Raw genomic sequence first — 27,092 nt, 5'->3', positions numbered from 1 at the left:
TCTTTATTTATATACGCGCACACAGCAGAGAAGACAAACGCAGCAAGCAACCCTGAGTTTGTTGCGCAAGCTTCTTTTCTCCTTCGTGCGCATCGGCGCATCGTGCGTGCCTAGCACACCACCTGGGTAATCTTCGGACAGTTCATTTTTTAGTTCGTCTGTACTTCTCTCCTGCCGTGATGTCCGGCAGTTGCACGGACGAGGAGCTTTGGCTCCTGGAGAGGAAGAAGTACCTTCTTTTGCAGAAGAAAAGGCTGTTGATGCGACGATGGTGGGTGAGACCGCTTTGGGAGAACCACCGCACTGAGTCGGAGTACTACACGTCGGTAAGTTGTTTGAGCAGGGTAAACGATACCAGGTAATTTACGCAATCTTCATTCCCTGCAGACTCTGTTCATGCTGCACAATGACGCGGAGTCATTCCAAAAATATTACCGGATGGCTCCGCGTACGTTCGAGAGGCTGCACGCCCTCACGGAGCACCGGCTCACCAAGCAGTTCTGCGTGCGAGCACCACTGCCGTCGCGGCTGCGGCTCGCAGTCACACTGAGGTAATTTCGCACCAAATTCTCTGCCTCTGAAATGAAAGCTGCCTGGCCTAAAATTCGCGGATTAATATTACCTCATAACATACACATATCCTGCCCAAATGCAAAACTAACCTAACCCAGCCCAACGGCACAGAACAACAGTACTGTGCGGCGATCTCTTGGTATCGCCGCACAGTAATTTCCGGGTGACGTGCTTAGCCAATCAGAGGCGGAAGCCGTGAACACACTACCAAATGTTACCGGTAACCTTTGAGTGAACTTGCCTTCATGAGTCTAGCAAGCCTCATGCCACAGCAAAATCCATTTCACTTAAAAGCATTGTGAGCATGGGGATTTGTTTCGTGTTGATAAAATTTCTAAACTGCAGCGAATGAACCTAACAAATGTAGTCATTCAGGTTGTTTGACAAAAAAAAAGAAAAGAAATAAAAAGCATTGCCAACAGTCCTTTCTGGGAGCACTACACAGCAGCAGTACAGGCACAAGCTATGGGGTTACTTAGCTGATCACTTCCACCGCAGTTTGTTCATCCCACATTTTAGCGAAACATGTGCATTTATTTATTGAATACTGCCAGCCTGCGACCCAGGCCTTGGGGCAGGGTGGGATTACATGTCTACATTCACAAGGACGCAATAGTTAACTGGATACATACTAATAGAACAGAAAAAATAACTCGACACACATTGATAACATTCGTCAAAGAACAAAAGAAAACATGACAGAGAAAGCGCATACCTGCACAAAATTTTACGCGCATGAGGCTTTACGCGCCACTGCATAACAGTGAGCCGATAACAACTATTTGCAATTAGAAAACCACGGCACGATGAAAAAAATTGCTATACCAGGTATTCATTGAAGCTCCGCTCCGCGATGGCGCCACCTGTCTCACCGCTCATCCGCCATGTCGTTGGTCGCCGACTCTCCTGTCGGTCGGGTGGTCGTCCCGTACAGCCCTCGTGCTTCCGCATTGCCGGCGACAGCTCGATTGCGACGTGCGGCATCAATACTGTTTTGCATTCAGACTGTGATTGGGATCACTGATGATTCCAGATGTTATTATATCAGGTTGGCGTCGCACATGGGTGTTATATTGTCACAAAGCCACAGACGATGCAGTTGTCTTCGAAAAAAACACGTTTATTGCAGCGAACTTGTGCTCCCCTAACAATTCAAAGAATACAGAGGCGGCGAAGTAGCAGTCAACAAAGTGACTTACGCATGCGAGCTACAGCGAGTCGAATACCCCGGCGTAAGCTCTGCAGGCTTTTTATCTTTCAGCGCGCGTGGTTCTCGAACCGTCGATTATTATCTAGAACATTGCAGATCCAAGAAGATTATTCTGGGCTGTTCATGTTAGATCAGACTGCTCTCCCTATCAGAACAGATTACACATGCGGCACAGAGAGAAATAATGGAACACGCGCTTCCCTTGGCACGGAGATAACACAGACCGGCGCAGCCGGGCGGTAAAAGCAAAACACAAATAAACACAATGCATGGTTCGCAGCATTACCCCCCCTCTAAGAGTGCATCGACCCGATGCTAACATAAGCGACAGTCTGAACAAATAAAAATGTTCGTCATCGTCCGTAGAAAGGTTTGAGCTAACCATTTGGACGACTTCGGGCCGCGTGTGTCGTCGTGATGTGCCGGAGTCACCATCAGGGATCAGTTCGTAGTAAAGTTGGCCAACACATCGTAGAATGTTGCAGGGTCCGAAACACCGTAGCAGAAGTTTCTCACTCAGTCCGCGTCATCAGATGGGAGTCCAACCTCACACACGATCCCCTGGGTGGTACTCGGCGGCTCGGCGGTGGAGGTTGTAGCAGCCAGCATCCACCACCTGCTGGTCCGTTATATGAACTCGAGTGAGCTGGCGGGCCTCCTCCGCACGCTGAAGGCATCCTTGGACGTCGGCGTTCAGGTCGTCGTCTTCTACTTGCGGCAGCATGCCGTCAAGCACTGTAGTCGGCTGTCTTCCAAAGACGAGCTCGAACGGTGTCATCTGCGTGGTTTCTTGGATAGCCGTGTTGTACGCAAACGTGACATACGGGAGCACTTCGTCCCAGGTCTTATGTTCAACGTCGACGTACATGGACAGCATATCCACAATCGTCTTGTTCAAACGTTCTGTTAGTCCGTTCGTTTGGGGGTGGTACACCGTCGTTCTTCAGTGATCCTAGTTGCTGTAGCGTAAGGTTCCTTGCATGAGCTCCGCAGTAAAGGCCGTCCCGCAGTTCGTCATGAGGACTTTAGGGGCTCCATGTCGCAGCACAACTTGTCTTATGAAAAACTTGGCAACTTCTTGTGCAGTCCCCCTCGGAAGAGCGGCGGTCTCCGCGTAGCACGTCATGTAGTCTGTTGATACGACAATCCACTTGTTCTCGGATTGTGATGTAGGGAACGGGCCCGGAAGGTCCATTCCAATCTGTTGGAAGGGCCTTGATGGGACGGCGATCGGCTGCAGAGGTCCGGCGGGTCTCGTCGGTGGTGTCTTTCGTCGCTGGCAGTCATGGCAGCTCTGGACGTAGTGGGTGACTTCAGAGGTAAGGCGGGGCCAGTAGTACCTCGCCTTGATTTTTCTGATACTGCGGGCTGTGCCGCGATGCCCGGAAGACGGGTCGTCGTGGCACGCTTCCAAAATTTCGTCACGAAGGTCTGCGGGTATGACAAGAAGGTAATTCGTTTTGGTTCCGGGGCTGAAATTTTTCTTCACGAGGACAGAGTTTCTCAGGCAGAATGCTGGTAAGTCGCGTTTGAAGGTCCTAGGAACGGCGACGTTGCATCCCTCGAGGTAGTCGATTATGACGCGTAACTCGGGGTCGGCACGCTGCTGGGCGGCTAGGTCGCTCTCCGTTACGATTCTGAAGAACGCGCTGTCTTCATCAGAGTCTTGTGGTGGCAGGTCGACGGGGGCGCGGGACAGGCAGTCGGCATCGGAGTGTTTCCTCCCGGATTTATAGACTACTGTAACGTCGAATTCTTGCAGGCGCAAGCTCCACCTACCGAGATGGCCAGAAAATGCCGCGAACCATGCATTGTGTTTATTTGTGTTTTGCTTTTACCGGCTGGCTGCGCCGGTCTGTGTTATCTCTGTGCCAAGGGAAGCACGTGTTCCATTCTTTCTTTCTGTGCCGCATGTGTTATCTGTTCTGATAGGGACAGCATTCCGATCTAACGTGAACAGCCCAGAATAATCTTCTTGGATATACAATGTTCTAGATGTGAATCGACAGTTCGAGAACCACGCGCGCCGAGACATAAAAAGCCTGCAGAGCAGACGCCGGTGTATTCGACTCACCCTAGCTCGCATGCGTACGTCACTTTGTTGACTGCTGCTTCGCCGCCTCTGTATTCTTTGAGTTGTTAGGGCAGCACAAGTTCGCACCAATAAACGTGTTTTCCACGAAGACAACTGCGTTGTCTGTGGCTTCGTGACATCTGAACACAATGCATGGTTCGCGGCAATATCGTTTTGTGCCATGATTACGCCACTGCTTGCGGCGTCGTGTTGCCGTGCAACCATGGTGAACTGCTGTGTTCGGATGCAGCAACCATTCTAAAAAGAAGCCCGGGGATGAAACAGCTGCCTCGGTTGGAATTTTTGCCTTACCCCGGGTTGTGAAGAACCAATGCAAGCGGACGGAAGGAGTCACCGCTCGAAGGAGGGCAGAATGGTTGCGGCGTATCAATCGCAAGAACGTGAACCCGAGCGCAACACATTACAAAGTGTGCGGGAAACACAATGCACTTGCCTGTAACGAAGTGTTTCCCGCACACTTTGTAATGTGTTGCGCTCGGGTTCACGTCCTTGCGATTGATACGCCGCAACCCTTTCTGCCCTCCTTCGAACGGTGACTTCTTCCGTCCGCTTGCATTGGTTCTTCACAACCCGGGGTAAGGCAAAAAATCCTACCGAGGCAGCTGTTTCATCCCCCGGCTTCTTTTTAGAATGGTTGCTGCATCCGAGCACAGCAGTTCACCATGGTCGTACAGCGACACGACGCCGCAAGCAGTGGCGTAATCACAGCAGCAAACGATATAACACCCACGTGCAACATCAATCTGATGTAATAACACCTGAAATTATCAGTAATCACAATCCCTAATTCTGAATGCAAAACAATATCGGTACCGCACGTCGCAATCGAGCTGTCGCTGGCAATGCGGCAGCAGAGGGCTGTACCACGGGGCGACCCGGGCGACCTACCGACCGACAGGAGAGTCGGCGACCAACGACATGGAGGATGTGCGGTGAGACATGTGGCGCCATCTCGGAGCGGAGCTTCAGTGAATACCTCGTATAAAAGGAGTAACTTAAAAAAATGTACTTGGAGAAAAACGTTTACACATCGCTGAGGAAATAAAAATACTGAGCACGTCTAAGGAACAGACATGCCGGGAAGTTTCAGAGGCTGCTTGATTTGCCAATACTTGTAGCAAATGCGTTAGTAAAGCTCCAGCCAGCCTGTTGCGGAAAAAGGCTCATTTGAATGTGGACACGTTTTGATAGTATGATAAGAGGCTTAGTCACTACGTAACAATGGTAAATCTTGAAATGCTATGTCTTTCTCGTTTCCTGATTTATTTTATCCCTGTGTGTGGCGCTTGCACTGTTCCATCCCTATGTTATTCTGTCCTGCTCTCTCTTGTGCTGAGTAGTTATGTGCCACAAATACTGACCTCAGGCACGGCTGCTTAACGAGCTTCCATGGGCTGCGTGCCACAATAACTGCCCTCTGTAACTTAGATTACTTGATCTCGCTATCAAGCAAAAACGCCCGTGTGTACGAGATTTCGGCGCACGTTAAAGATCCCCAGGTGGTCAAAATTAATCCGGAGCCCTCCACTACGGCGCGCCTCATCGCCTGCGTTGCGTCGGCGCGTTAAAACCTACAATCAATCAATCAAATCAATCTCGCTATCCTTCAATAGCAAACAAAAGCAAATTGTGTGAAAATTTATTGTTCACTTTTCCAGGTACCTTGCAACAGGAGACGCGATGCAAGACATTGCACTGAACTTTAAGATAGGGGTGTCCACTGTGCCGAACATTGTGCATGCCACAAGCCGGGTGTTGTTTGAAGAGCTGCAGCCAAGGTGCATGAAGGTAAGCTTACCATTTTATTTAATTGTCATGCATAAGGTAGCACATTCAGCAATTAGGAGAATTGTTGTTCGTTGGCCAGCTGAGGTCCAGCTGTGCTAGTAGCATTACAAAGGCCGCTTTGGTTCGTTGTATACGCAGCAAACCTATTGCCGTTAACTAAGTCAAGGCATCCCAGACTAGGGATGCCTTCCACGGAGTCAGGCCCACACATCAGCCTCTGCTGGAGAAATAAAAATATCTCTCTCTCTCTCTCTCTCTCTCTCTCATGAAGTTTAAGTCTTTATGCAGTGACTATGACGTTGCACGTTAAAATAACAAATGTACTCAAATTTAATGTATGCGTGCTTTGGGCAGAAGGCCAAAGACTGCCAGGCTACGTTGTGAAACTCATCTAAAGCTACCCTGCCCATTTTCCAGGTTGAAAATTTGCCACATGTGCACTTTTTTTTAACTGCCACACGTGAGTGCATGAAAACTTAGTTTGAAAACTGCTATTTTCACAGTTCCCCAAGAACAGTGAGGCCTGGCGTCAGGTTACGGAGCAGTTTGAACAGTTGTGGAACTTTCCCAACTGCTTGGGAGCTGTGGACGGAAAACACATCCAGATCGAGGCTCCTTCCCACTCCGGAAGCCTTTATTACAACTACAAGGTAGGCAATACTGTTTAATACACTTTGTAAGGTGTAATTTACATTTGTGCAGCATCTTCAGTTTTTGAAAGTTTCCATTTTATGCATCAATACAGGGCACCTATTCAGTTGTGCTGATGGCCATTGTGGACAGCTCACTGCGGTTTGTCGGAGTGGATGTGGGTGCGTACGGGCACCAAAGTGATGGGGGCACCTTCAAGCTGTCGAAGATGGGGCGCCGGCTCAGCAAGGGCTCCTTGAATCTGCCACCACCCAGCCAGCTACCTGAATCCACGACAGTGGCACCCTATGTCTTCGTTGGGGATGAGGCCTTCCAGTTAAGGCTGGATTTCCTGAGGCCATACCCAGGGCGATATTTAGAGGATGACCGCCGCATCTTCAATTCTCGCCTAAGCCGAGCAAGGTAAAATATTTTCTCAGGGGTGCTATAGGGAGTGTGCAACAGCTACTGAGGGCACAGAGCGTCATCATCCCATGGCAGAATAAATGCGCCTTTGCCACCTACTAGACAGGCATCCTCTGTGGCGAACAATATAATTATCCGGCAAGCTGAACTTCGTTACGAATTTTTTATGCGTGCAAATCAGAGAAAGGCAATAAAACATCGCAAGAGCAAGCACGTCTTTTACGTGTCTGAGCAATGCGTTGATGCACAGAACTTCACTGTAAAAGGTGGCTGCATCAGTCAAGCAAATGTAAACCCTGTAAACAAGGTCTCTCACCACTTCAATTCAGGTTTTAATCATTTTTATTTAACTTCAGCGTTGTTTACATGCAAATGTTGGTGCAACTGCTTGAAGCAAGAGGCCATCTGTCAGCGAAAAAAGGCTAAAAAGGGACCGCCTATGCAGGCTTGTCCGTTCTTCTGCCCCTGCACTGAAAACCAGCACATGCTTACTTCAGAAAAAAGGTGCTTATATTTTGAGAAGACTGTCTTAACAAGTTTAATTGAGATCAACGAGATTCTGTGTGAGAAAGGTGTTTACTATGCGCACTAGTCGCTGGAAAGCTGATCCCTCGATCAGCTACCACTAGCGAAATGAGCACTGCATATTCTTATCCTCTTTGCCTGCTACCAGTCATGGGCACGTTACCGAAAAAAAGTAACAGTGTTACAGTTACAGTTACCTAACCCAAAAAAGTAACTCTGTTACAGTTACAGTTACGAATTTTCCAAAAGTAACTAGTTACAGTTACAGTTCCTGGAAAAAGTAATGTCGTTACTTTTCCGTTACTGTATAAATAGCTAAAAAAATTGGCTTATTTAATAGAAACGTACGAAGGCATGCAGGCAGTAAAAATTACACGTAGTAAAGCCTACACGAGGGGAACCTAAAATGATGCGCACTCATGCCCTAACCAACAATCGTTGTGTACGCCTCATTTTTTTTCATTACGGAAGTTTTCTATCCATCATGAGGAATTTTATTTTTTTGTTGCTGCACTCTCGCTGTAAGAAATGTATTTGCACACATCATTGTAGCATAGAATTAGTTGTTTTTCAAAGTTGGAATCAGAGAGGCCGAACTTACACTATACAGAGCTGGAGGATGACACAGGCGAAACAATCTTTCAATGTCAAATTAATTTATTTTCGCCTACAATGCCGTCGCTTGACCGCCCCGCGTAGTGAGAGAGAATGGGAAAAAGTGGGCGGAGGTGGCGGGAAACGGGCGTGGGAGTACATCGATTGTCGAGGTGTTTTGAAAGATACCCCCCCAAAAAAAGCGCTTCGTTAACTTCTTGTTCCGTACTTGCGGTCGGAGACGGGGACCAATTTGAGCCATTGACGAAGCGGCGTTTGTCCATGGGCCCTCGGAGTCATTCTCCCGCCCCAACCCCCCATCCACCCCCAACCCCGGAATGAGACAAGATATTTCCAAAGGGAATAGAAACTGAAGTTAATGCTTTACTGTTTTCCCCCTCCTCCCCCCCCCTTCCCCCCATGTCCCCACAAAGGCGGATTTTGCCGTTTTGACGGGAAAACACTGCTCTCACAATCCCAGCCTTCCACAGCAATCACGTTGCCGATCCCACGAACCCCTCCCTTCGTTTGCTTTGAGGCGTAGGCCGAACGAAGCTCGCCCAAGTATTCCTTGCACCCAACATTCAGGAGCACATATAGCTACTGTTTTCGTTTCGGCCACAGCCTTCGAAATGAAGTCGCGAGGCTTTCCAAGAACATTTTTTCGTGCAGTGGCAGTGTGGTCAGACGCCTTCGGGCCAAGATGCTGGCTGGTGTGAGTGCAGTCGGGGGCCACCATTGTTGGGGTCGTCGTGTGTGTGGAGGGGCGTGAAATTTATTACTTCCTCGACCTCGTTCGAGCACTGTTGACAGCTCGATGAAGCCTCTAGACCAGGGGTCCCAAACGCGTGGTCCCAAATACGGCCATCGGTCTCGCACAATGGTCGCAAGTAACTGCGACTTGTGAATCGAACACTCTAGAGTGCGCTTAGGGCTAAACGAGCGCGAGGCCGCCGAGATACTCCCCGCGGCGTTTTATGACCCGGCAAGCGGGGCTGCACGTCGCTAATGAGAAAGAGACGCCCTGACCGGAGTTTTCCAGGCTTCCGCGAAAGTGCAAAGGTTTCAGAGCGTTGTGCGGCGTTTGTGGGTGTTGGTTTTCCTGTTCGCCTTTGTGTCAAACACTTTTACTGCGCCCCAGATGTGGCGAAAATGGTGCAGCCGCGCGACGGACTATAGGTTCTGGCCCGTCAACATGCATCCACGTGCGCTTAGGCGCGTGTCGCAGCGTATGGGTGAGAGCGATGTCGCGCTGATGGCTAAAATACTGCAGCTTAGACTTAGAAACTTCGAGCCCTTAGTGGACCGCGTGGGACACCACGCACACGTGCATGCCTAAACATTTCTAGACCAGATCTTTTTCACCCATGCAAAGGGAGGGAGCTGGCATAGATGAAGTAGACGAACGTTCTGCGGAAGAAAGGCCGAAAAAGTGAAACGTGCAAACTGTACATCGGTCGTTAATGAGTGTTGCTGTTGGATAATTTTTATAGAAATAAAGTAACTGTAACGATATTTATCCTTACAGTTACTCCACAAAAAAGTAACAATGTTACAGTTACAAGTTACTGAAAAAAGTAACTAGCTACCGGTAACGCGTTACTAGTAACTAGTTACTGCCCAAGACAGCCTGCTACCATACGGCTCTGTTGGCTCCATGTTAAAGAAAATTTATACCCATCTTCCGCACCCGGACATACAATGAAATTTGAATAAGCACTTGCTTTACCCGAGGCGCACAGTGTTTTTGTCGTGTTCGCTGGTCATTGTTTGAAGAGTACCATTAGACGGCAAAGCAGTATTGCTGCATGGTCTACAATATTTAACTTGAGTACTTCTGTTCCACTGCAGGCGCTGCGTGGAAAATGCCTTTGGCATCTTGGCTGCAAGGTGGAGGGTGTTTCGCCGCACGATAGACCTGTTCCCAGAAAACGTGATGGCAGTGACTCTGGCGGCATGTGTACTCCACAACTTTCTGCGGAACGATGTTCTGTACATTCCACAGAACTATGTGGACAGTGTTGACAGGTCTGGCAACATCGTTGAAGGCCACTGGCGCCAAAGGGTGCAGCCAAATGCCTACCTGGACCTTGAGCACCGCTGCAGCCGGAACCATGCAAAAGCCGCAGCCGACGTGCGCGACAAGTACCGTGCCTACTTTGCCAATGAGGGCGCAGTGCCATGGCAGAGGCAACGTGCTGGACTTAGGCCCTGAGGTGAGCAGAAAAGCCGGTTGCCACAGCAAAACATTTAATGAAGACCATTGTACATGATAATACATTGTGCATGCCCATTGTCGGCAATATTGTCAGCTTAATGTGGTGGGGTACAACATTATTCATCATGCATGTCCACTCGAGGGAACGTTGTCAGCATTAAGCTGTTGGGGTAGATCCCCCGACTATAGCTTGACGCAATGTGGAGGAGTTCTATTTGCAGATGGTGTAGCATTTCGGGTGGTGTTGCTGCAATGTATGGCTCCAGTGTCAATCCAAAGTGCGCTGCTGCACTCATAGGCCTGTGGGAATTCATCCGCCGGTCTATGTCCTCTAATTCTGCATCTATTTTTTCTATTGCCCTTCTTTTAGTTGTCTTCGACCGGGCAGGGGTGTCCAGAGGCCTTTTCATGGGAGGCCTTTCAAGTACTGCTTCAGGTGCCGAGCTGGCGGCCGCATCCTCTTCCAAGCGCCGAGAGACAGTGCTAATGACTGGAGTACTCGTGAATACTTCAGGCGAGCTGGAAGTGCTGCACTGTGGAGTGCTCGTCAAGTCTTCAGCCAGGCTGGCAGTGCCAAAGACCAGAGTGCGTTCAGGCGGACCGGCGGGGTGAAACAGCCCAGTGCTTGCCATTATTTCAGACGGGCTGGCAGTGTCAGTGCTGGTGTGCTCCTCGGGGCTGTGCGTTGGCTGGTCCTCCTCTTCACTGTCACTGAGGTTGCTGGCAGTCCTGCGTGCAAGAATGTGTGTTACTCTCCCCTTGCAGGGGCCATGAAGGCAAAATACAAGTTTGTTGAAAGATTTGGTGTTGTAGTTGTGGTGTTCTAGTGTTCTTAATGCTCCTGCTAAATTGCGTGTCGTGACGTCAGGGAGCATACCTAACATGAAAATTAGTATGTTGATTATGGCTGTCTTTTGTAAGCCTTGTAAGCTTTGACTTAGTGGATCAAAAAGTGCTATGGCATGATGTTTGCAGCCAGTTTGTGTGTTCATTCATGACTATCTACATAGTCGACTAAACTTTGTACTGATAGGTGGGATATACTGCCTAAACTCGTCAGGTCCAAGAAAGGTGTCCCACAATGATTTACCGTGGGCCAACTTTTGCTTAATGTTTTTATTAATCACCTTTCCCTTTTTGTTAGTAATAGTCACTCTCTTCTGCCTGCAGGTGACATAAAGCTATTTTGAAAAGTCACACGTGATGACTCAGCCATAGTGTCAGATATTTTCGTTGATTCTGCGCTACGCTTTCATGCACATGTTGACTTGGTTGTTAATTTGTTAATAAGGCTTACAGTCAGGTAGGAGCGTTGTCCCACATCATGTGCCCTCTTTATAATCTATCACTGCAACATTTTGATGTCAACACTTCAAGTGCAAGTACTTTATAAGTCATTTCAAGAATGAATGGTGTTTGCAGGTGAAAATGTTAGTTCTCGTGCAATGATAATTTGTATAATGTGAGGTCTAATGATGCTGATATTTTTAGAATCATCTGTCTGCATTTGATTGGTTCTTGCTATGTTATGGTGGCGTATTATTAGAACTTGTATTTTCTGTCTTTTTGGTTATTACTTTTATTTTTTCCTTTTTTCTCTTTTTTGTGCACCAATGGCTAAGGCACAGGCTGTTGGCAAGCACGTACAAATAAAGGTGACTGAGTGAATGAATTGTTTACCAATTTCCTTCATAGATGGCTTGACGATACTGCTCATGAATGGCTGTTCGCACAAAGCTCTGTTTTTTACCTATATTGCACCTGGCTTACTGTTTACTGTTAGTACAGTTGACAGCAGTCGTTTGTGAACGTTAGAGTATGCGTCGAAACAGCATCACGTAACTGGCGATGTCACTTATGTCAGTTGGCTAGTGTTATGTAAGACAAGCCCATGCGCCCGACGACTGTGCAGATGCACCCGGTATTGTGCGTGCAATACGCACTTATGCTTCTACGTTTACGTGCTTGTCATTGCTATTGCTTACTGCACCAATCCTACTGCTATAAAAAATGTGCACTAAAATTAAGTGTTAGTAGCTCGTTCTGCAAGCTTACAATCTGTTTAATTTGTGTTATATTATTGCAACGAGGTGCCCAAAATACAGCATAATCTAGGGGCAGAAAATTTACTAGTGAATCGTATGGCTATTCTCTACTTGCCTCATTACACAGCCTACTTGAGTAAAGTTGGTGATAAAAGTGGTATCAGCGTCATTCTAAGAGGAAATCCTTCGAATGAACCAAACTTGAATTTTGTCTTTATGACCTCTATAGTATATACTTTAATAAAACAGCATCTGCAAACTATGTATATTTCTTTCTGGCACAATGCTAATTTTGAACAGTTGGATGGGCCTGTAAATTTTTTTTTTCACTGCTCCTGTCAGATGCACCACTTCATTTACTACTACACGTCATTAACCAGCTATTCTGGAGCCCCTACAGGGACATTGCTCACCGATTGCACATTATAATCTGAAAAATATACGTACAAGCGTTCTTCCATTGTGTCCTTCAGGAAGTCCAACAAAGTAAAATATGGCCATTGTTTTTTCGTCTTTTGGGGGTCGCTTTGAGAGCCGCTTTTGCCTGCAGCTTTTTTCTCCCGTCGCTTCTTCCTGTATGTGTCGCGCAAATTGCGCCAACGTTGGAACACCTTGTCTGGTGTCACTGTAGTAAAAGAAAAAAAGAACAGGGGATTGAGAACAGAAGCCGCAAATTATTTAGCAGTGAACGCAAACATGCGACGGCGCAACGTTACCGCAAAAAAATCGCGTTAAAATTACAAATAGAGAATGGTTCTGATGTCCAAAAAGGGCAATGCGCCGTTAACCACGAAAACATGTTGCTGCCGAGGTCGCACGAGACTGCCGCATCGGCTGCTTCGCGCTTGTTTTCTAGTACTTCTGCTTAAGCTTAAAAGTACACGAACAGCGGGAAATTTCTCTGCTATGTATTGCGTATAGCGCAGACACCGATTGCATTGAATGTCATCGCTTTATTACGGGACATAGCGAGGAAACAGACGCCAATAAAACGTTGCCGCCAAAAGCTGACGTGACGGCGACCGCTTTCTTGGCACATGTAAATTCTCGTAAATTCCGCCTTTTGCTTTATTCAGGGCGTGACCTTTCCAAAGTTTAAACTGAACCCTATGCGCAACGCAATAGTTAGTGCTGGAAACGTGCATGCAAAACGTGCATGCAAGCGCACTTACCGCCTGGCTCCAATCCTTGCAAACTGGCGGCCACTTCCACCCACAGACTGTCTCGCAGCGCAGCATTGCGGTAATCTTGAAGCCGCGTGTTCCATAGACGCGGCCTCCGTTCCACCTCGGCGATCAAGCATTCGTTGAATACGGCGCGGGACATCGTGTCGTGAACGCACGTGCGTTTGTTTTGGTGTGCCCGCGCTCTTGTTGCGCTCATACAAGCAACGCCATCTAGTTTCCAAGCGTGCAAGTGGTGCCGAGCTGTGCTCCTATTGGCCGCAGGTCCGGCCCCTCTACGCCGCACGAGCGGCGTTCGCTCGACCGCTTCAAATGTTTGGCACTTCGCCGCAGCAACGAAAAAAGGTGGTTTTGCCGCACGAGCGGCGCCGCATCAGCGAATTCGCAGGCGAAATCGCTCCATGTAGTACGGCCTTTACATAGGTCAATCACATTATGGTGAATTTTGGAGCACACGGCTGTTTGCGAGAGCCGAACTTTGATGCATCAAACGTAGAAAACAGCACGGCGTACACAGTTCATATAAAAACTTGCACTGTACACAAGCGCTTACCGGCATTGCGTTATCGATTATCCAAGCGCAGAGACAGACCTTGACAGCTCGGAGCACATTTTGGAGCACTCGACAGGCGGGCCCACGATGAACTGGACTGAGCGGTCGTCTAGGGCTGGCGACCGGGTCGTATTATATGTATATTTTATATTCGGAGATGAGCATGATGAGCATATCTTTTCACACATGATAGAAAAAGAAAACACGGCGCACCGCACAGCAGACGCTGGTACTCGTGCTTTATCTGCTTCGACGAGTATCGGAGGCATTCTTTGTCGTACCTTCTGCAAGTGCTTGTGGTTTTGATATCACAATCAAGTTGCGCGACGCACACCATCCCCGTATGTCGCCGCCACCATCTTGCCGAAGGCCGATGGGCGGAGCCAAGTCGTGCTGGATGGCCGAGCCGGATGAATTCACTCGCCGAGTGAATTCGGCATCGGCGTCCAACTTGGCCTGGCACAGCCTCTCCGACAGGGCACAACAGGCCGAGTCGGACCATGTCGGGCTCACTCGGACTACGAAGAAAACAGGCTTTAGTGGAATCAGCTCTGCTGCTGTGATGCCACGGCAGCAACTCATTGCTGACCCAGTGCACACGTGTTTTCTACACCTGCTGCCAGTGGCTCTACCTCCCAAGAAATTTTCACCAGTGGCTCCGAGATCAACTTTGCCTCGCCGCCATTTCTGCTTTGGTTTTGGCCCTTTCTGTTCGGTTTTGGCTGACTTACTACTTATGAAATAAAAGTGGAAGCCAATTTGAAGAGGCTTTTCGGAAAATGCTGACAATAGAAAAAGGTCTGCCCCTGACTACTGTTGGTACCTAATGACAATCTTTTAAACAATAAAAATTACAAGAAATTGGCAGAATGAAAAGGGAAGTTTTAATTTTTATTTGTAGCAAAACTACGCACTGTTAGCTGTTCAATAAAAGCCAAGTGACCTACAAGTGATTGCTTGCTGAAAAATAGTATTTCAGTGCAGCTTTTAATGCATTTTTACGAAACGGGTGCTGTTTTATTTTGCAGTTTATATTCATCGCCCCTGCAGCCGCCATTGGGACTTTCAGCTCTGTTCCAAAATAAGTCAGGCAAGCTTTCACTCACGCGCAAGACGAATGTCAAAACTTTTGTAGGTGAGTATTCCCAGAGGCATATTGAAGATTCAGTATCGTTGTTTATTTGCCTAGTTGTGGTGCTAGTAATCGTCGTCATATGCATCGACGAGGTCGTCGTCTTCTTCGGGCCAGTTCGAAGCGCAAATGATTCTCAGCATTTTAAACTTCCACCAGCTCGTCGCCATTGACTCCAGGCAGCTGTGGCGGTATCTGCGAGTCGTATCGGGAAGGATGGGCACATCGATAGCCGTGTCCCCGATTATCCCAAATGCCTTGCAGAGAATGTGGTGGCCGTTCTGACGCCTTCCAGGCAGTGTGTTTTTTTGAGCTGTTCCATTAGCTCTCTGGGTTTTTCCCATGTCCGGTAGCCCTTGACGACAGCGCTGGAGGTTTCTTGCCTTTTTTCCCTATAGCCACAGCGTGAACCTGGGACTCGGCGCCCGCCGGGACATACGCGCTCCCGATTGCTGAGAATTTTTTCGCTCCTCCCGATTTTTTGGAGTACCTTTTATTTTCCTGCAGCCTCTGCGCACGCTGAGGACGCTGGGCGGTCACCGTGAGGCAGGAGGTCACGAGGGCTTCGCATTTTCTTGGTATTTGTTTCTGCAACAGAACACTTACCGCCTCTTATAAAAGCATTGGTGTTAAAAAAACATTCGCCGTTATTTTTGGTGTGGCGATGTCATCAAGCCATGGGTCATTTCCAATGTCAACAGTACAGGCCAGCGTAATGCTGCAGCAGGACTTCTGATGTGGATAAAATGAACTACCCTTTCTTAAGAGAGAGATGGTTAAAATGCGAAGCTTTCTCCCATTTAACCCTAGTCAAAACCAAAGAATGTGTGCTGCCAAACGATATTTTGCGTATTGCCAGAGGCCCAGTCCGTTTGGAAAAACATCCCACTGTTATGGTATGCGGTGTATGCTTGGTGTACCTTTTGTGAATCCCAATGCTTAATGTTGGCTTTGCTGTAGTGTGTTTTTCTCGCATGTCAACGCCATCAGGAAGGCATAGAAAACTTCGCTTTAAAATGGGCATACAACAAAGAAACCGTAACATATATGTGACTGATTGTGTGCACAAAATAATACCTAGCTATTTAATTCCTTTTCTGTGCAGCCCTGTTCCCCGTTTATAATAGAGAAAGTGTTCCCTACGACAAAACGCTGAGGTTGACGTCTGCGCCAGGAGCTGGGTGATATGCAGCGCAAGTAATATCATCATCAACAGCCAATTTATGTCCACTGCGGAACGGGAGGCATCCCCATTGACCTCAAACGAGTCGTGGACTGCATTGCACTATACCATTCTTTACTCCCAAATTTCTATATTTCTTCCCCCCATTCAGGTTTCTGTACTCATAAAGAGAAGCGCCCGACTGACGTACTGATTCACAGATTCATCAACACCCAACCAAACCTGCTACACCTACAGACTTGCAATTTTAAATGCGGAGCATTTCTTAGGCTCGCCTGGTCCTCCATCGTTGATGGCGGCGCCGTCCAACCGCTTACTGCGCATGCGCAACTCTCCTCATTATACCCAAAACTCCGCGATACTACACTATAAAAAAAGAAATAGTTAGCGGCGCCGGGTTTCGATCGCACGACTCTCTGGCCGCAACGGGAGGTACGCGGTGCTCTTCCCACTACGCTACAAATCCGGGACAGGAACAAGTGCTACGAACGCGCCTTATGTCCTTGACTCATTCAAACTACGTCAAGAAGCTACTGATACAACGAAGGCACGCGAAGCTGAACGTCAACGGAAACGACGAACTGAAAACGACGAACTGAATTTCCCGTGGGAAAGCTGTGGCGGGAAGCGCCACGCGCCTTGCAGCTCAACCAGCCCCGTCCGCAGCGCCTCTGATGCTTATTGTGGCAGGATGCCCCTAGGGATTGGACAACCAAAGAATCCATCACGAGATAGGTTCGCGTTCAACCACCGTCGTCATCTTCCCGTAGGGGAACCACCGAAGAAGAATGAGAAGACATTTCTGAATATTTTTTTTATTATTCTCCTCCTTCTCCCTTCTCCTTCGTCTTCTTCTTCTTCTTCTTCTTCTTCTTCTTCTTCTTCTTCTTCTTCTTCTTTTTCTTTATTTAGTTATTTATTTATTTATTTCCTTTTTTTGTTTCAATATTGACGAAATTCCAAACTCAATTCCTCCAACACAAGAAAGAAAAAGCTTCCAAATTATTCAAATTTTCTTTGAATCATCCACCTAGGCAGTAATCTCATTCGAATTAACGACTGATGTTTGGCCAATACACTGATTGGGTATGCCAATAACATCAAGGAACAACAACAACAACAACAACAACAAAGCTGCGAAGAGGAGGGCGTGTACATTGCTCTCAGCCGGTGCACCAATGTCAACAACCTTTAACTCACCAAAGCTGACGGAGACTACCGATTCTACCACAGAGACAACATCGACAAGAACATGATGGACGAGTTTCGGCGCCTCGAGAACCACCGCCTACTCACCGTACCACAACAGCACTTGCGTGCCTTTGCAATTTTTATGGTGTTGCTATTGTAATTGGAAGCCAGTTGAGGTATTGAACTGCTTTTTGTCGCTAAGGTAAATGTGACAGGTATCTAAACACTGTTTTACAAGATCATTCCACAACACCGAACTGATATGAACAATCATTATTTCGGGAAAACTCTGTTTTCACAGATTGCTCAAGTGATGACGCACAATATCAAGAAAGAGACGACAGCAGTGGCTATAGAAGAAGGGAAAGCGGAAACCGCTGTTCCTCCGACGCACGAGACGGTCATAGATAAGATCACGAAAATCTCCAACCAAACAAACGACTTCACAACAATAATTGAGAACGTTGAAACCAAATGCGGTCAATTAAAAGTGAGAATGACGCTAGAGGCGCGCTTCAAACGCAAGACAATGACTAGCATTAGAACTGCGAAAGACGAGATAAGAAACAAGCGGCGACCGTACTGAAAAAAATCATCCCATAATCTCAACGATGCTGAAGTACGAGGTTATGGAATTGCTTTGGAAGTTGTTATGGAATTGTTATGGAAGTTGTTTTCCCATGCGCTCTTAAGGCCTATAACGGCCGACCGTTCTCTGGATCAGTTCAAGACCTGCTAGAGCATGTGATTTTAAGCAGAGTACTGCATTCGCAAACGTGAGACCCGGAACCAGTACTCCTTTCCTCATTCCTGTCACTACTTCATAATTGCTATACAACCAGAGAGGTCTAGCTTCATTATAGCAGCGTTTCGCTTTCCCTTACCCTTAAGGTCCTCCGCGTGAGTTCTAAGTAGTTATCCCCTTCGCTTTTCCACACTCCGAAATAATTGTATTCCTTGAATCTGGGGAATTGGACATGCTGGACTAGTACCGCATGAATACTAGGGTCATTGAAAGCCATTATACCCGATTTTTCTACGCTAAAATTTGGCCGTGGCCGATGGCTTCCTGACGGGTAATATTTATGAACATTTGCATATCGGTATGGTTATCAGGTAAAATAACAATTATGTATGCGTGTAACATTCCCGGATTAAGGCGTTCACCACATCATTTTGCAACATATGCGTTCAGTTGAACCGTAATTTATTTTCTTCTAGTTTGTATTCCAACCCTGCCACGTAAATCATAAACAGTGTTGGGCTTAATGGGGCATCCCTGTTTGTCACCGATGGGTGTTTACCGGCTGTGGGCGTACTCCGCCCCTTAGCCATCATCCACTCCGTGAATGATGGAAAGGGGGCGGAGTACGCAGACTCGAAATGACATCCATGTTGCGCCCTGAGTGACATCCGATTTGCGACCCGACCGTCATTCGCTTTGAGCCGTGAGTTGCAACTTGATTATTTGCTAAATGAAACTGCAACTCACGGCTCAAATCAAATTTAGCTTGATATTTGCTCGATGGTGGTGTGCGCACGGATGGACGCGGACGGACATTGGGAGGTCCTAAGGTACTCCGCGCCGTTAGAGCCGTTTGACTCGGGGGTATACTAACTTATGGTCGTAGCCCAATGGATTCTGCTTCCAGCTCCGCTAGCGTGAGGTCACAGAATGTCGAGCTCTGCCCAAGGAGCGGCTTCAGCGGGCCTTTCGGCCCGCGGTGAGAGGATGTTTGCCCAGGATTCTCAGGACTACCAAGTACTTTTGCCCCAGTTTCCTACAGGACAGTCGCTGCTAAACACGGTGTTTCTGCATGCGGACATGCGTGCCCGCCCCTACCGTGTCGAGGATTTTCGCGACACGTTGGCTCGTCTGGCGCTGCTCCCCGATGTTTCGGCATTGGGGGTGTATCAGATGAGTCCCGTCTAGGCGGTTACGTTCAAGTCAGCGAAAGGAGTGAAAAAGATTTTGGAAGCAAATGACATCAAGGTGAAAGACAGACGCTGCCTTGATATCGACCGAGGAACCCGGAAGCGCGTCTTAAGCTACATTGGCTTCTGCACAACGTGCCGCACGAGGCAGTGCGCGCAGCGGTGGCGTCTAACGGGCGTGTCGGCGAGGTGCGCAGAGAGCGTTGGCGCGTTGACGGAACTCAAAATGAAGGTTCGATGCTGCGGTCGGTGACTCTGAAACTGAAGGCCGGAGTGACTCTGGATGACCTGCAGCACAAGCTACGCGTGGCGGGCGACAAGGCCCTTGTCATCGTCAGCAAGAGGGCCCCGCCGTGTTTGCACTGCAACACGAAGGGGCACGTTCGCCGGAAGGGAAAGGTGCCACGTTGTTCGGCGTGCCGTCGCTACGGGCACGAAGCGGCAGGCCAGCGAAGCGGCCTGCGAAGCGGCCTGCGTCAAGTCCTACGCTAGCGACACCCGGCCTTCGAAGGAGGAGGACCTCCGCGAAAACCTCATGGACGAGGCAGACGCCGAGGAGGCCGCAGCAGGAGTCACAGGCGGGGCGCAAAGGAGGAGACGCCGGCGGAAAGGGTCGAGGCCGAGCCTGGCCAGCGCGGTCCTGAAAAGGAGCCGCCCGGTCAACCGAAGACGCCACCCCAACTTGCCGCGCCGAAGGAGGCTGGCTGCACCGGAGCATACAGCAAGGTGACGACGGCGGAATCGTCTACCGTAGAGGACGGCGTACAAATAGACCTCAGTGGTGCCGCCGCAAAGCGGCAGCGCGAGGTTAACGACATAGGGCAAGGTGACGGACTCCCCGGTAGCGGGGAGCCGCCTACTAAGGCAGTTATAGTGAGACGTTCGAGCTTCAAACCGAAGCCCCACGTCCCCCCAGACCACAGAAATCCCCCGGCTACGCCCACATAGTCAGCACGATGCTTCGAAAGGTAGTTGGCAACTTTTTGATCTGTGTCTGGTGTTGCACTGCTCTACCGAAGCGCGAGCGAACTAAACTGAACTACGTAGTTGGGTCCAGGTTTTGCTTTTGGAGCATCTTCGGCGACTTTGTTGCCTATAAAGTGTCTTTCGGTGTGTTTTGTAGGGTGGGGAAGGGAGAAGGGGCAAGTATAGCACCGTGTTTAGAGGTGCCCATGAAGCGCTTAGAGTGTTTGCAGTATAATGTATGTATGTATGAGTGTTTTATTTTATTTTTTGTCGTTGTAGTTGCGTGTTAGAATGCGCGTGAGTTCTTTAGTGTCTGCGGAGGGCTTTTTATTGGAATGTACGGACATAAGTGTTTCACGGTAATCCCCGTCTTTTTCTTGGAATAACTTATTTAGGCAAGCCTATACGCACAGCCGCGCTTAATTTCAGGGGGCTTGCGGATCGGAGACGTCAAAGTCAGTTGTACCGCCTTCTTGTAGATTAGGATCTGGATATCGTCACCTTGCAAAAAACCAAGGTCGAGAGAGAGGACCAGACGGACCGTATGGTAAGGCTATGCATGTCGCGTTATGACGTCTGTGTTTCTCCCGCAGTCGGCTTCTCGGTGGTTGCACGCTCATAATACGGCGTAGTTTAGGGGCCACCCTGAATACTGTCACTGCGTCTGATTCGGGGCGGTTTGTGGTATGCGATTTGGCCTTGTTATCAAATGAATGGCGTGGTATTTGCGTGTACGGCCCTACCAAAGCCGCCGGAAGGAAGTTGTTTTTAGAGGAAATTAGAAAGTGGTGTGAGACAGACCGGCTGGTAATTTTACTGGGTGACGTTAACTGCGTGTGTTCTGCACGCGACAAAAGTAGCCCGTCACCTTGGGGCTATTACGGCAGTACTAAGTGATATTGTCGCAGACTTCGCAGTAGAAGGCGTTGGTGATAGCGTCCGTAGTAATGGCGTCGTTAGCTATTTGCACTTCCAAGGCAATAGCCATGCGCGTCTGGATAGGGTGTATTTATCGCTTGATCTACTGTCGCAGTGTGAAGAATACCGTGTGAAACCTGTCTCATTCAGTGATCACTGTTTGGTATCTTTAACGCTTGGTAGGAACACGAAGCGGCGACAAGCCTTTTGTTGGGGCTTATGGAAGATGAACAATAAGTCAGTCGAAGACGAAACATTCGTAAAGGCAGTAAACACAAGCGCACGAAAGATTTTCGGCAGCGATGAAGATGCGAACTTCGCTTTTACAAGGGAACTCTTCAAACAAGACGTAAAAATGAAAGCCCTGGAAATATCGGGGGCAATGAAAATGAAGTTAAACGCAAAGAAGCCCTGCTACGAATTAGCCTTGTTGTCTTTGTAAAGAAGAATGAAAGTCGCCGGGTACGTTCAAGGATGACAATCGAACATTGAAGGTGCAGCTCGAAGAATTAGATGAGGAAAAGTATCACGGTGCACTTGTACGCACAAATGTTGCACGGTTCCTAATCGGTGAAGTGCCTACCAAACGAGCACTGAGTTTAGAGAAACGATACGCACGTAGAAACGTGATTGCGGAAATAGAGTACAATGGCGGAAACTGTAATGACCAGGCAAGCATCGAGCGTAGTTTCTGTGACTACTATGAGAAGTTGTTCGCGCGCCAGGCTATCGATGCTAAGGAATTTATGTGTTTGTTGCCGCGCCTCATCGAAGAAACAACAGCAGGTCTCGAAAGTGATATAACAGTAGCTGAAATAAGGAGAGCCATTGTCGAGGTGAGCCCGGGGAAGACCCCGGGTCCGGATGGACTGAGCTCAGCCTTTTATAAAAAGTTCAAGGAGGACCTAAGCCCTGTTTTGCGTAAAGTTAACGCCGAGTCTTCCCAAACAGGAGAACTACCTCCGTCCTTTCTTGTGTCACACACAGTCTTTATACCAAAATCAGAGGACGATAATAAACTGAGGGAAGTATCTGCCCACCACCCAATCAGTTTAACCAACATCGATTATAACATAATAATGAAAATATTAGCGAGTCGCTTACAGTGTGTCAGAAGAGACATTGTTGGACCACACCAAACTTGTGGAATAAAGTAACGGTCAATAGTCACGAACATTCACACCGCCAGAAGTGTTCTTGAATGTTGTGACAGTATGCAAAATGTTGGGGCCATGCTCCAGATATACCTGGCAAAAGCATTTGCCCAGGTATCCCATGAACTACTTTTAGGCATGTTACAGCATGTAAACGTAGGATCTGTTGTTCGCGAGGGAGTGCGTATGGCGTACATTGGGTGTTGCACTCACCTTGTTGTAAACAAAACGACAAGCAAGCCCATTCCGGTTCAACGAGCCATGCGTCAGGGCTGCCCATTGTCAACGTTGGTTTTTTGCGTCTCCATTGAGCGTTTTGTTTAAGCGTTATAAGAAGTAACAAGTGAGAGCGTCAACGGGTTTCAATTAAAGTCAGCTGAAGTGCGTGTCTTGGCCTACGCTGATGACATTGCCCTTTTTTCTGTTAATAGAAGCAGCATCAGCGTTGCTGAAAACGTTCTGAAACGCTTTTGTAAATATAGTGCCAGTGGAGTAAACTGGCAAAACTGTTTAGGATTTGGCCATGGGGACTGGGACAGTGCGCCAGGTGCGTTTGAATGTGTCAGCTGGCGGACGACGCCAGCTGATACATTCAAACACACCTTTGAAAACCGTCTTCACAGTTTTCTAGGGGCTGATACTTGGCAGTGCCCCTAGAAAACTGTGAAGACGGTGACACTTACTGGCGCAGACAGACCGCTGAACTGCGCGAAAAAGCTGACAAATGGAAAGACACTGGAGTTTCCATGTTTGCTAGAGCATTAGTATGCAACATATTTTTGATAATCAAACTGTGGTACGTACTTCAGGTGTTGCACTCTTCGTGTTCTCATGTACAGGCCCTGCAGAGGGTGTTTGCAGTGTGCTGATCTGGGAATCGACGTGGGAAAGGACGAGCCGCATGAATCTCTTTCGGCGCGTCATCAGGGGGGGGGGGCTTTCATTGTCCCATTTGTTTTTGCGGCAAGTCGCCAATCAATTATTGTTCTTTCGTGACGTGAACGATCCTTTCCTGCGCACAGTGTGTCAGCTGAAGTTCCCACGGGCATTACCTGAATTTGTTGTTACGTCTGCACACTTTTGTGTCGGAGTAATCAAGGGCTACTTCCGTGAAGTCGTTCAAGGGCCCAGTTTTTGCGTGCACGTTTCTGTACAAAGTACGTATCTAGTGTTACGCGGAAAAAGTTGTACCGTGATTTGCTTGACAGTGTATTACCTGTGTCGTTGTAAAGGTCAATGTACCATTCAGGGCCGGGAGAGGACGTGCTCAAACGGGTGAAACGAATGGCGGTACCGCCATGGGTAAGTCATTCTTTTTTAAACTGCATGCGGGTGTCCTCACCGCAAAAACGTGGCGAGAAAGAGAAGGGTTTGTACAGGCCATGGGGGGTTGAATGCTACCCGTGTAAGAAACCCGAAACGGTAGAACATGTGTTCCTCGAGTGCTGGGATGGGATATTTTTTGGGGACGGGCTTCAGCGGACCTTAAAAAAGGACTTCCCTCTAGGCGCACATGGGATCAGGTTCCTGCCCATTGAGAGTGACAACGAGGTACCATACGACCTTGTCATGGTCCTGGCTTTGCAAGGCATTTGGAAGTCGCGTATGGCGATTCGGCATCCTGACATTGATGCCAAACGCTCAAAAGAGTGTTTTGCTGATACTATGCGATTGATGATTGAAGTGTGGAGGGCTCAACCTGAACCTCGAGACTGGCTGTCCGTGATGGAGTCGCTAACGGACCTCAAAATTTTAACCGCTTTCTCCTAGCAAGGTTTTTAGCGAGCAGTTTTATCGTTATCCTGTTTTTGGTTTGTTTGGTTACAGTTCTGTGTCAAAATATGGCAATAAAGAAGAAAAATGGTCGTAGCCCAATCGGTAAGACGACTGACACTATCTCTGTCTGGTCTACCAGAGACAGGCTTGAATCCTGCCGGTACCTGTGTCATTGTTTGCAATTGTAAATGCCAATCGCATGGACACGGGTGCACTTTCTGCGATCCTAAGGTACTGGGAACATAAAAACTTCATGGAAGCAACATGACGCCGGCGCTACAGAGGTGCCAGGGGTGCGTGACTGCGCATGTCCGTTGCACTGTAGTGCCAAGAGTATTTTGAATAGGTGAACCTAAGGACCATGTTCTCCAATCTTTCAAAAGACCATGTTCTCCAATCTTTAAATCTGTCGCGAAAGTAGTTTTGATGAGGGTCCAATACTGCACTTCCGTATTCTACAATTGGTCTGACCAGGGTTCTGTAGGCGGGAGTTTAACAGCTGGAGGTCCTTTGCTCCATTTTCTGCCCATAAATCCAAACAGTTTAAATGTCTTGGCGCATGTATTGATAATGTGCTGTTCCCGCTTTATGTCTTCTGAGAATGTGACCCGCCAATATTGTACTTTGTAAACTTTACTACTATTAAAACCGTTTATATTATACACAAAAGATAAAGGTCGTTTTTTCGTGGTTGGGCTGATAAACGTTGTTTTAGACACGTTTATTTCCGTTGCCCACATCTAGAACCATTGGGCAAAGTTTTGTAAAGAAGAATTGAGCTTTGATTGGCCATCAATACTGCGTATTGTAGTGTAAATCACGTACTGTCATCTGCGAAAAGTTGCAATGTTACATGTGGTTCCGCGCAAGAAGAGGTGCATCTCTTGATACTTAACAAGATAATAATAACATGATAATAACAAGAGATACTACTCTTTTCTATTTTTTGATGATCTGCCCTTTTGCCCCCCTTACCCAATGCCCCGCTGGGCCTATTAGTTATTTTGAATAAATAAATAAATTAACGTATATTAGAAGTATTGTTGTTCCCAAAACAGACCCTTGGAGTACACCGAAAAAAAAAAACCGGGGCAGTCGGAATCTTCATTGTTCAAAGTTACATACTGGAAGGGATTGGTTAAAATACCCAAAAACCATGCAACTACTTTGCTTTTAATTACAAAGGATACAACCTTGGCTAATAATTTGGAATAAGGGACGCGATGGAAAGCTTTTGCAAAGTCTATGAATATTGCGTCAGCTCGAAGTTTGGAGTCAATTATGCCAGCGAAGTCGTGTTATTTCTGCAAGGTGTGCTACTGTTGACCGCCTCCTAAGGAATTCGTGTTGTCTCGTCTACGGCATGTTGTTAGACTCCAGGTAATCTATAATGGCTTTGTTGAGCATAAGCTCCATTAATTTGCAACAGCAATTCGTTAGCGGTATCGGTCGACACGGGTCCACCAGAAATGTGTTACCCCTTTTATGGATCGGAATTATTCTTGCGCGTAGCCAGTCTCTCAGAAATGCACCAGTTCTCAGTGAAAGCGTAGGTATTTTAAACAAAAAAGTTGTAAGTTTTCCTGCATAACGCCTAAGAAACGCATTTGGGATTTTATACGGACCCGGCGATTTCTTAACAGCAAGTGGTAAAAGCAGGTTCAAGATACTCGGTGCGGTTATCTCGATTTCCGCCATTGCCGAGTCCCGTTCAACGTGAGGGCCTTGGACAGGGCATGTCTGGGTGAATACAAATTGAAAAAAGGAATTCAACGAGTTAACTACTGCGTAGGTGTTTTCAGTAACGATGCCGTTGACTTCAATCTTACGGATTGGACTGTCCGTGTTGGCTGGGTAACCCAAAAATTTTCTCGGTTATGTTGTCATAAAATCAGTTAGGGTATGTAAAAAAAGTTTTTTCTAGCTTTGCGCAACTGGCGTTCAAAATATTGGTAGCACTGGTTTATTAAAGCTGGATCGCATTTACACTTGCGTATTGTTTTCAGTTTTCGCTTCGATTTCCCGCGCTATCCAAGGTGTCCTTCGTAATGTCCCCTTACGTTTTGTAGGAATGTAGGTTCCTTCACAGTGGAAAATTTAAAATTGCTGCCTGAAGTTTCAGCCACGAGATGTAGACATCGTCGGAAGGTTCAGCGTAAAAATCGCCTCACTTCATTTCTAGGTAATCAAAGTTGCTTTCATGGGCCGCCCCGGAATCTTCTTTAATAAATACATGTGAAATTTCTTTGCCACTTTTTTTGGGGCTAATATTGGGAAACTGAACTAAACGAGCTTTCATTCAGAAATTCAATCTTCCGTCAAAGCGTGAGCATTTATTCAGCTAGAAGTTATTGCAAGATCTTAGATATCGGAAGCAAGCCATTGGATGCGTGTCACATGCGTTACACGCTGACATAACGAGAAACTTAGCATGGTATCTAAAAGTTTCTCGCAGCTGTTTGCCTCTCTATTGCTGACGGTTAGGTTATCCCACTCTATTCCTGCCAAGTTCAAGTCGCCAACAAGTACTAGCTTGAAAGCCTCGACCTTGATTCTAGCGAACACACACATGGGTTTCCCTCTCGCTGCCCAGCCGTAGGCATCTAATTGTCTGGGCAACACACCAACCCAGACCCAAACCGGGCGATTGCGGAGGACAGCTGACAGGATGCATTGAGCAAGGAGACTCCCACGTTTAAGTCTCCTACTACCACGACGGCTACGTCATCGGTGGCGGCTTTAACCCCTGCTTTGCGTGCATGCCCCATTCCTCCAACCCCAACCCGGGACGCCTAAACTGGCAACCGGGGACTGGCGCATAATTACGCGTGAAATACACCGGCGAAGGGGCAGAGAAAGACTCTATACAGCCATATTAGGTCTACTATTATTCTTCCACCAGAACTATGACCAGCTCTTCAAAGGGAGCCGCCGACGCGACAATGCCTCGAGGAATGGTTTTCAAGTTTATGAAGAACTATGTGCTCACGCACGGG

The 27,092-nt window shown here is 47.8% G+C and overlaps 1 protein-coding gene across 1 annotated transcript; it reads left to right on the top strand.

Annotated features, from left to right (window-relative positions):
- The first annotated feature begins 438 nt into the window (after positions 1–438).
- On the top strand, positions 439–6,334 carry LOC144164917 (uncharacterized). The gene is made up of 3 exons (XM_077695146.1): positions 439–551; positions 5,537–5,666; positions 6,170–6,334. The coding sequence occupies exons 1-3, from the start codon at positions 439–441 to the stop codon at positions 6,332–6,334; spliced, it is 408 nt and encodes a 135-aa protein (XP_077551272.1).
- The last annotated feature ends 20,758 nt before the right edge of the window (positions 6,335–27,092 follow it).

Source organism: Haemaphysalis longicornis, unplaced genomic scaffold (assembly GCF_048455015.1).
Source record: "Haemaphysalis longicornis isolate Haplotype H1 unplaced genomic scaffold, Haemaphysalis longicornis Haplotype H1 scaffold_14, whole genome shotgun sequence".
Taxonomy (NCBI): Eukaryota; Metazoa; Arthropoda; class Arachnida; order Ixodida; family Ixodidae; genus Haemaphysalis; species Haemaphysalis longicornis.
This window is presented reverse-complemented; position numbering and strand designations above follow the sequence as displayed.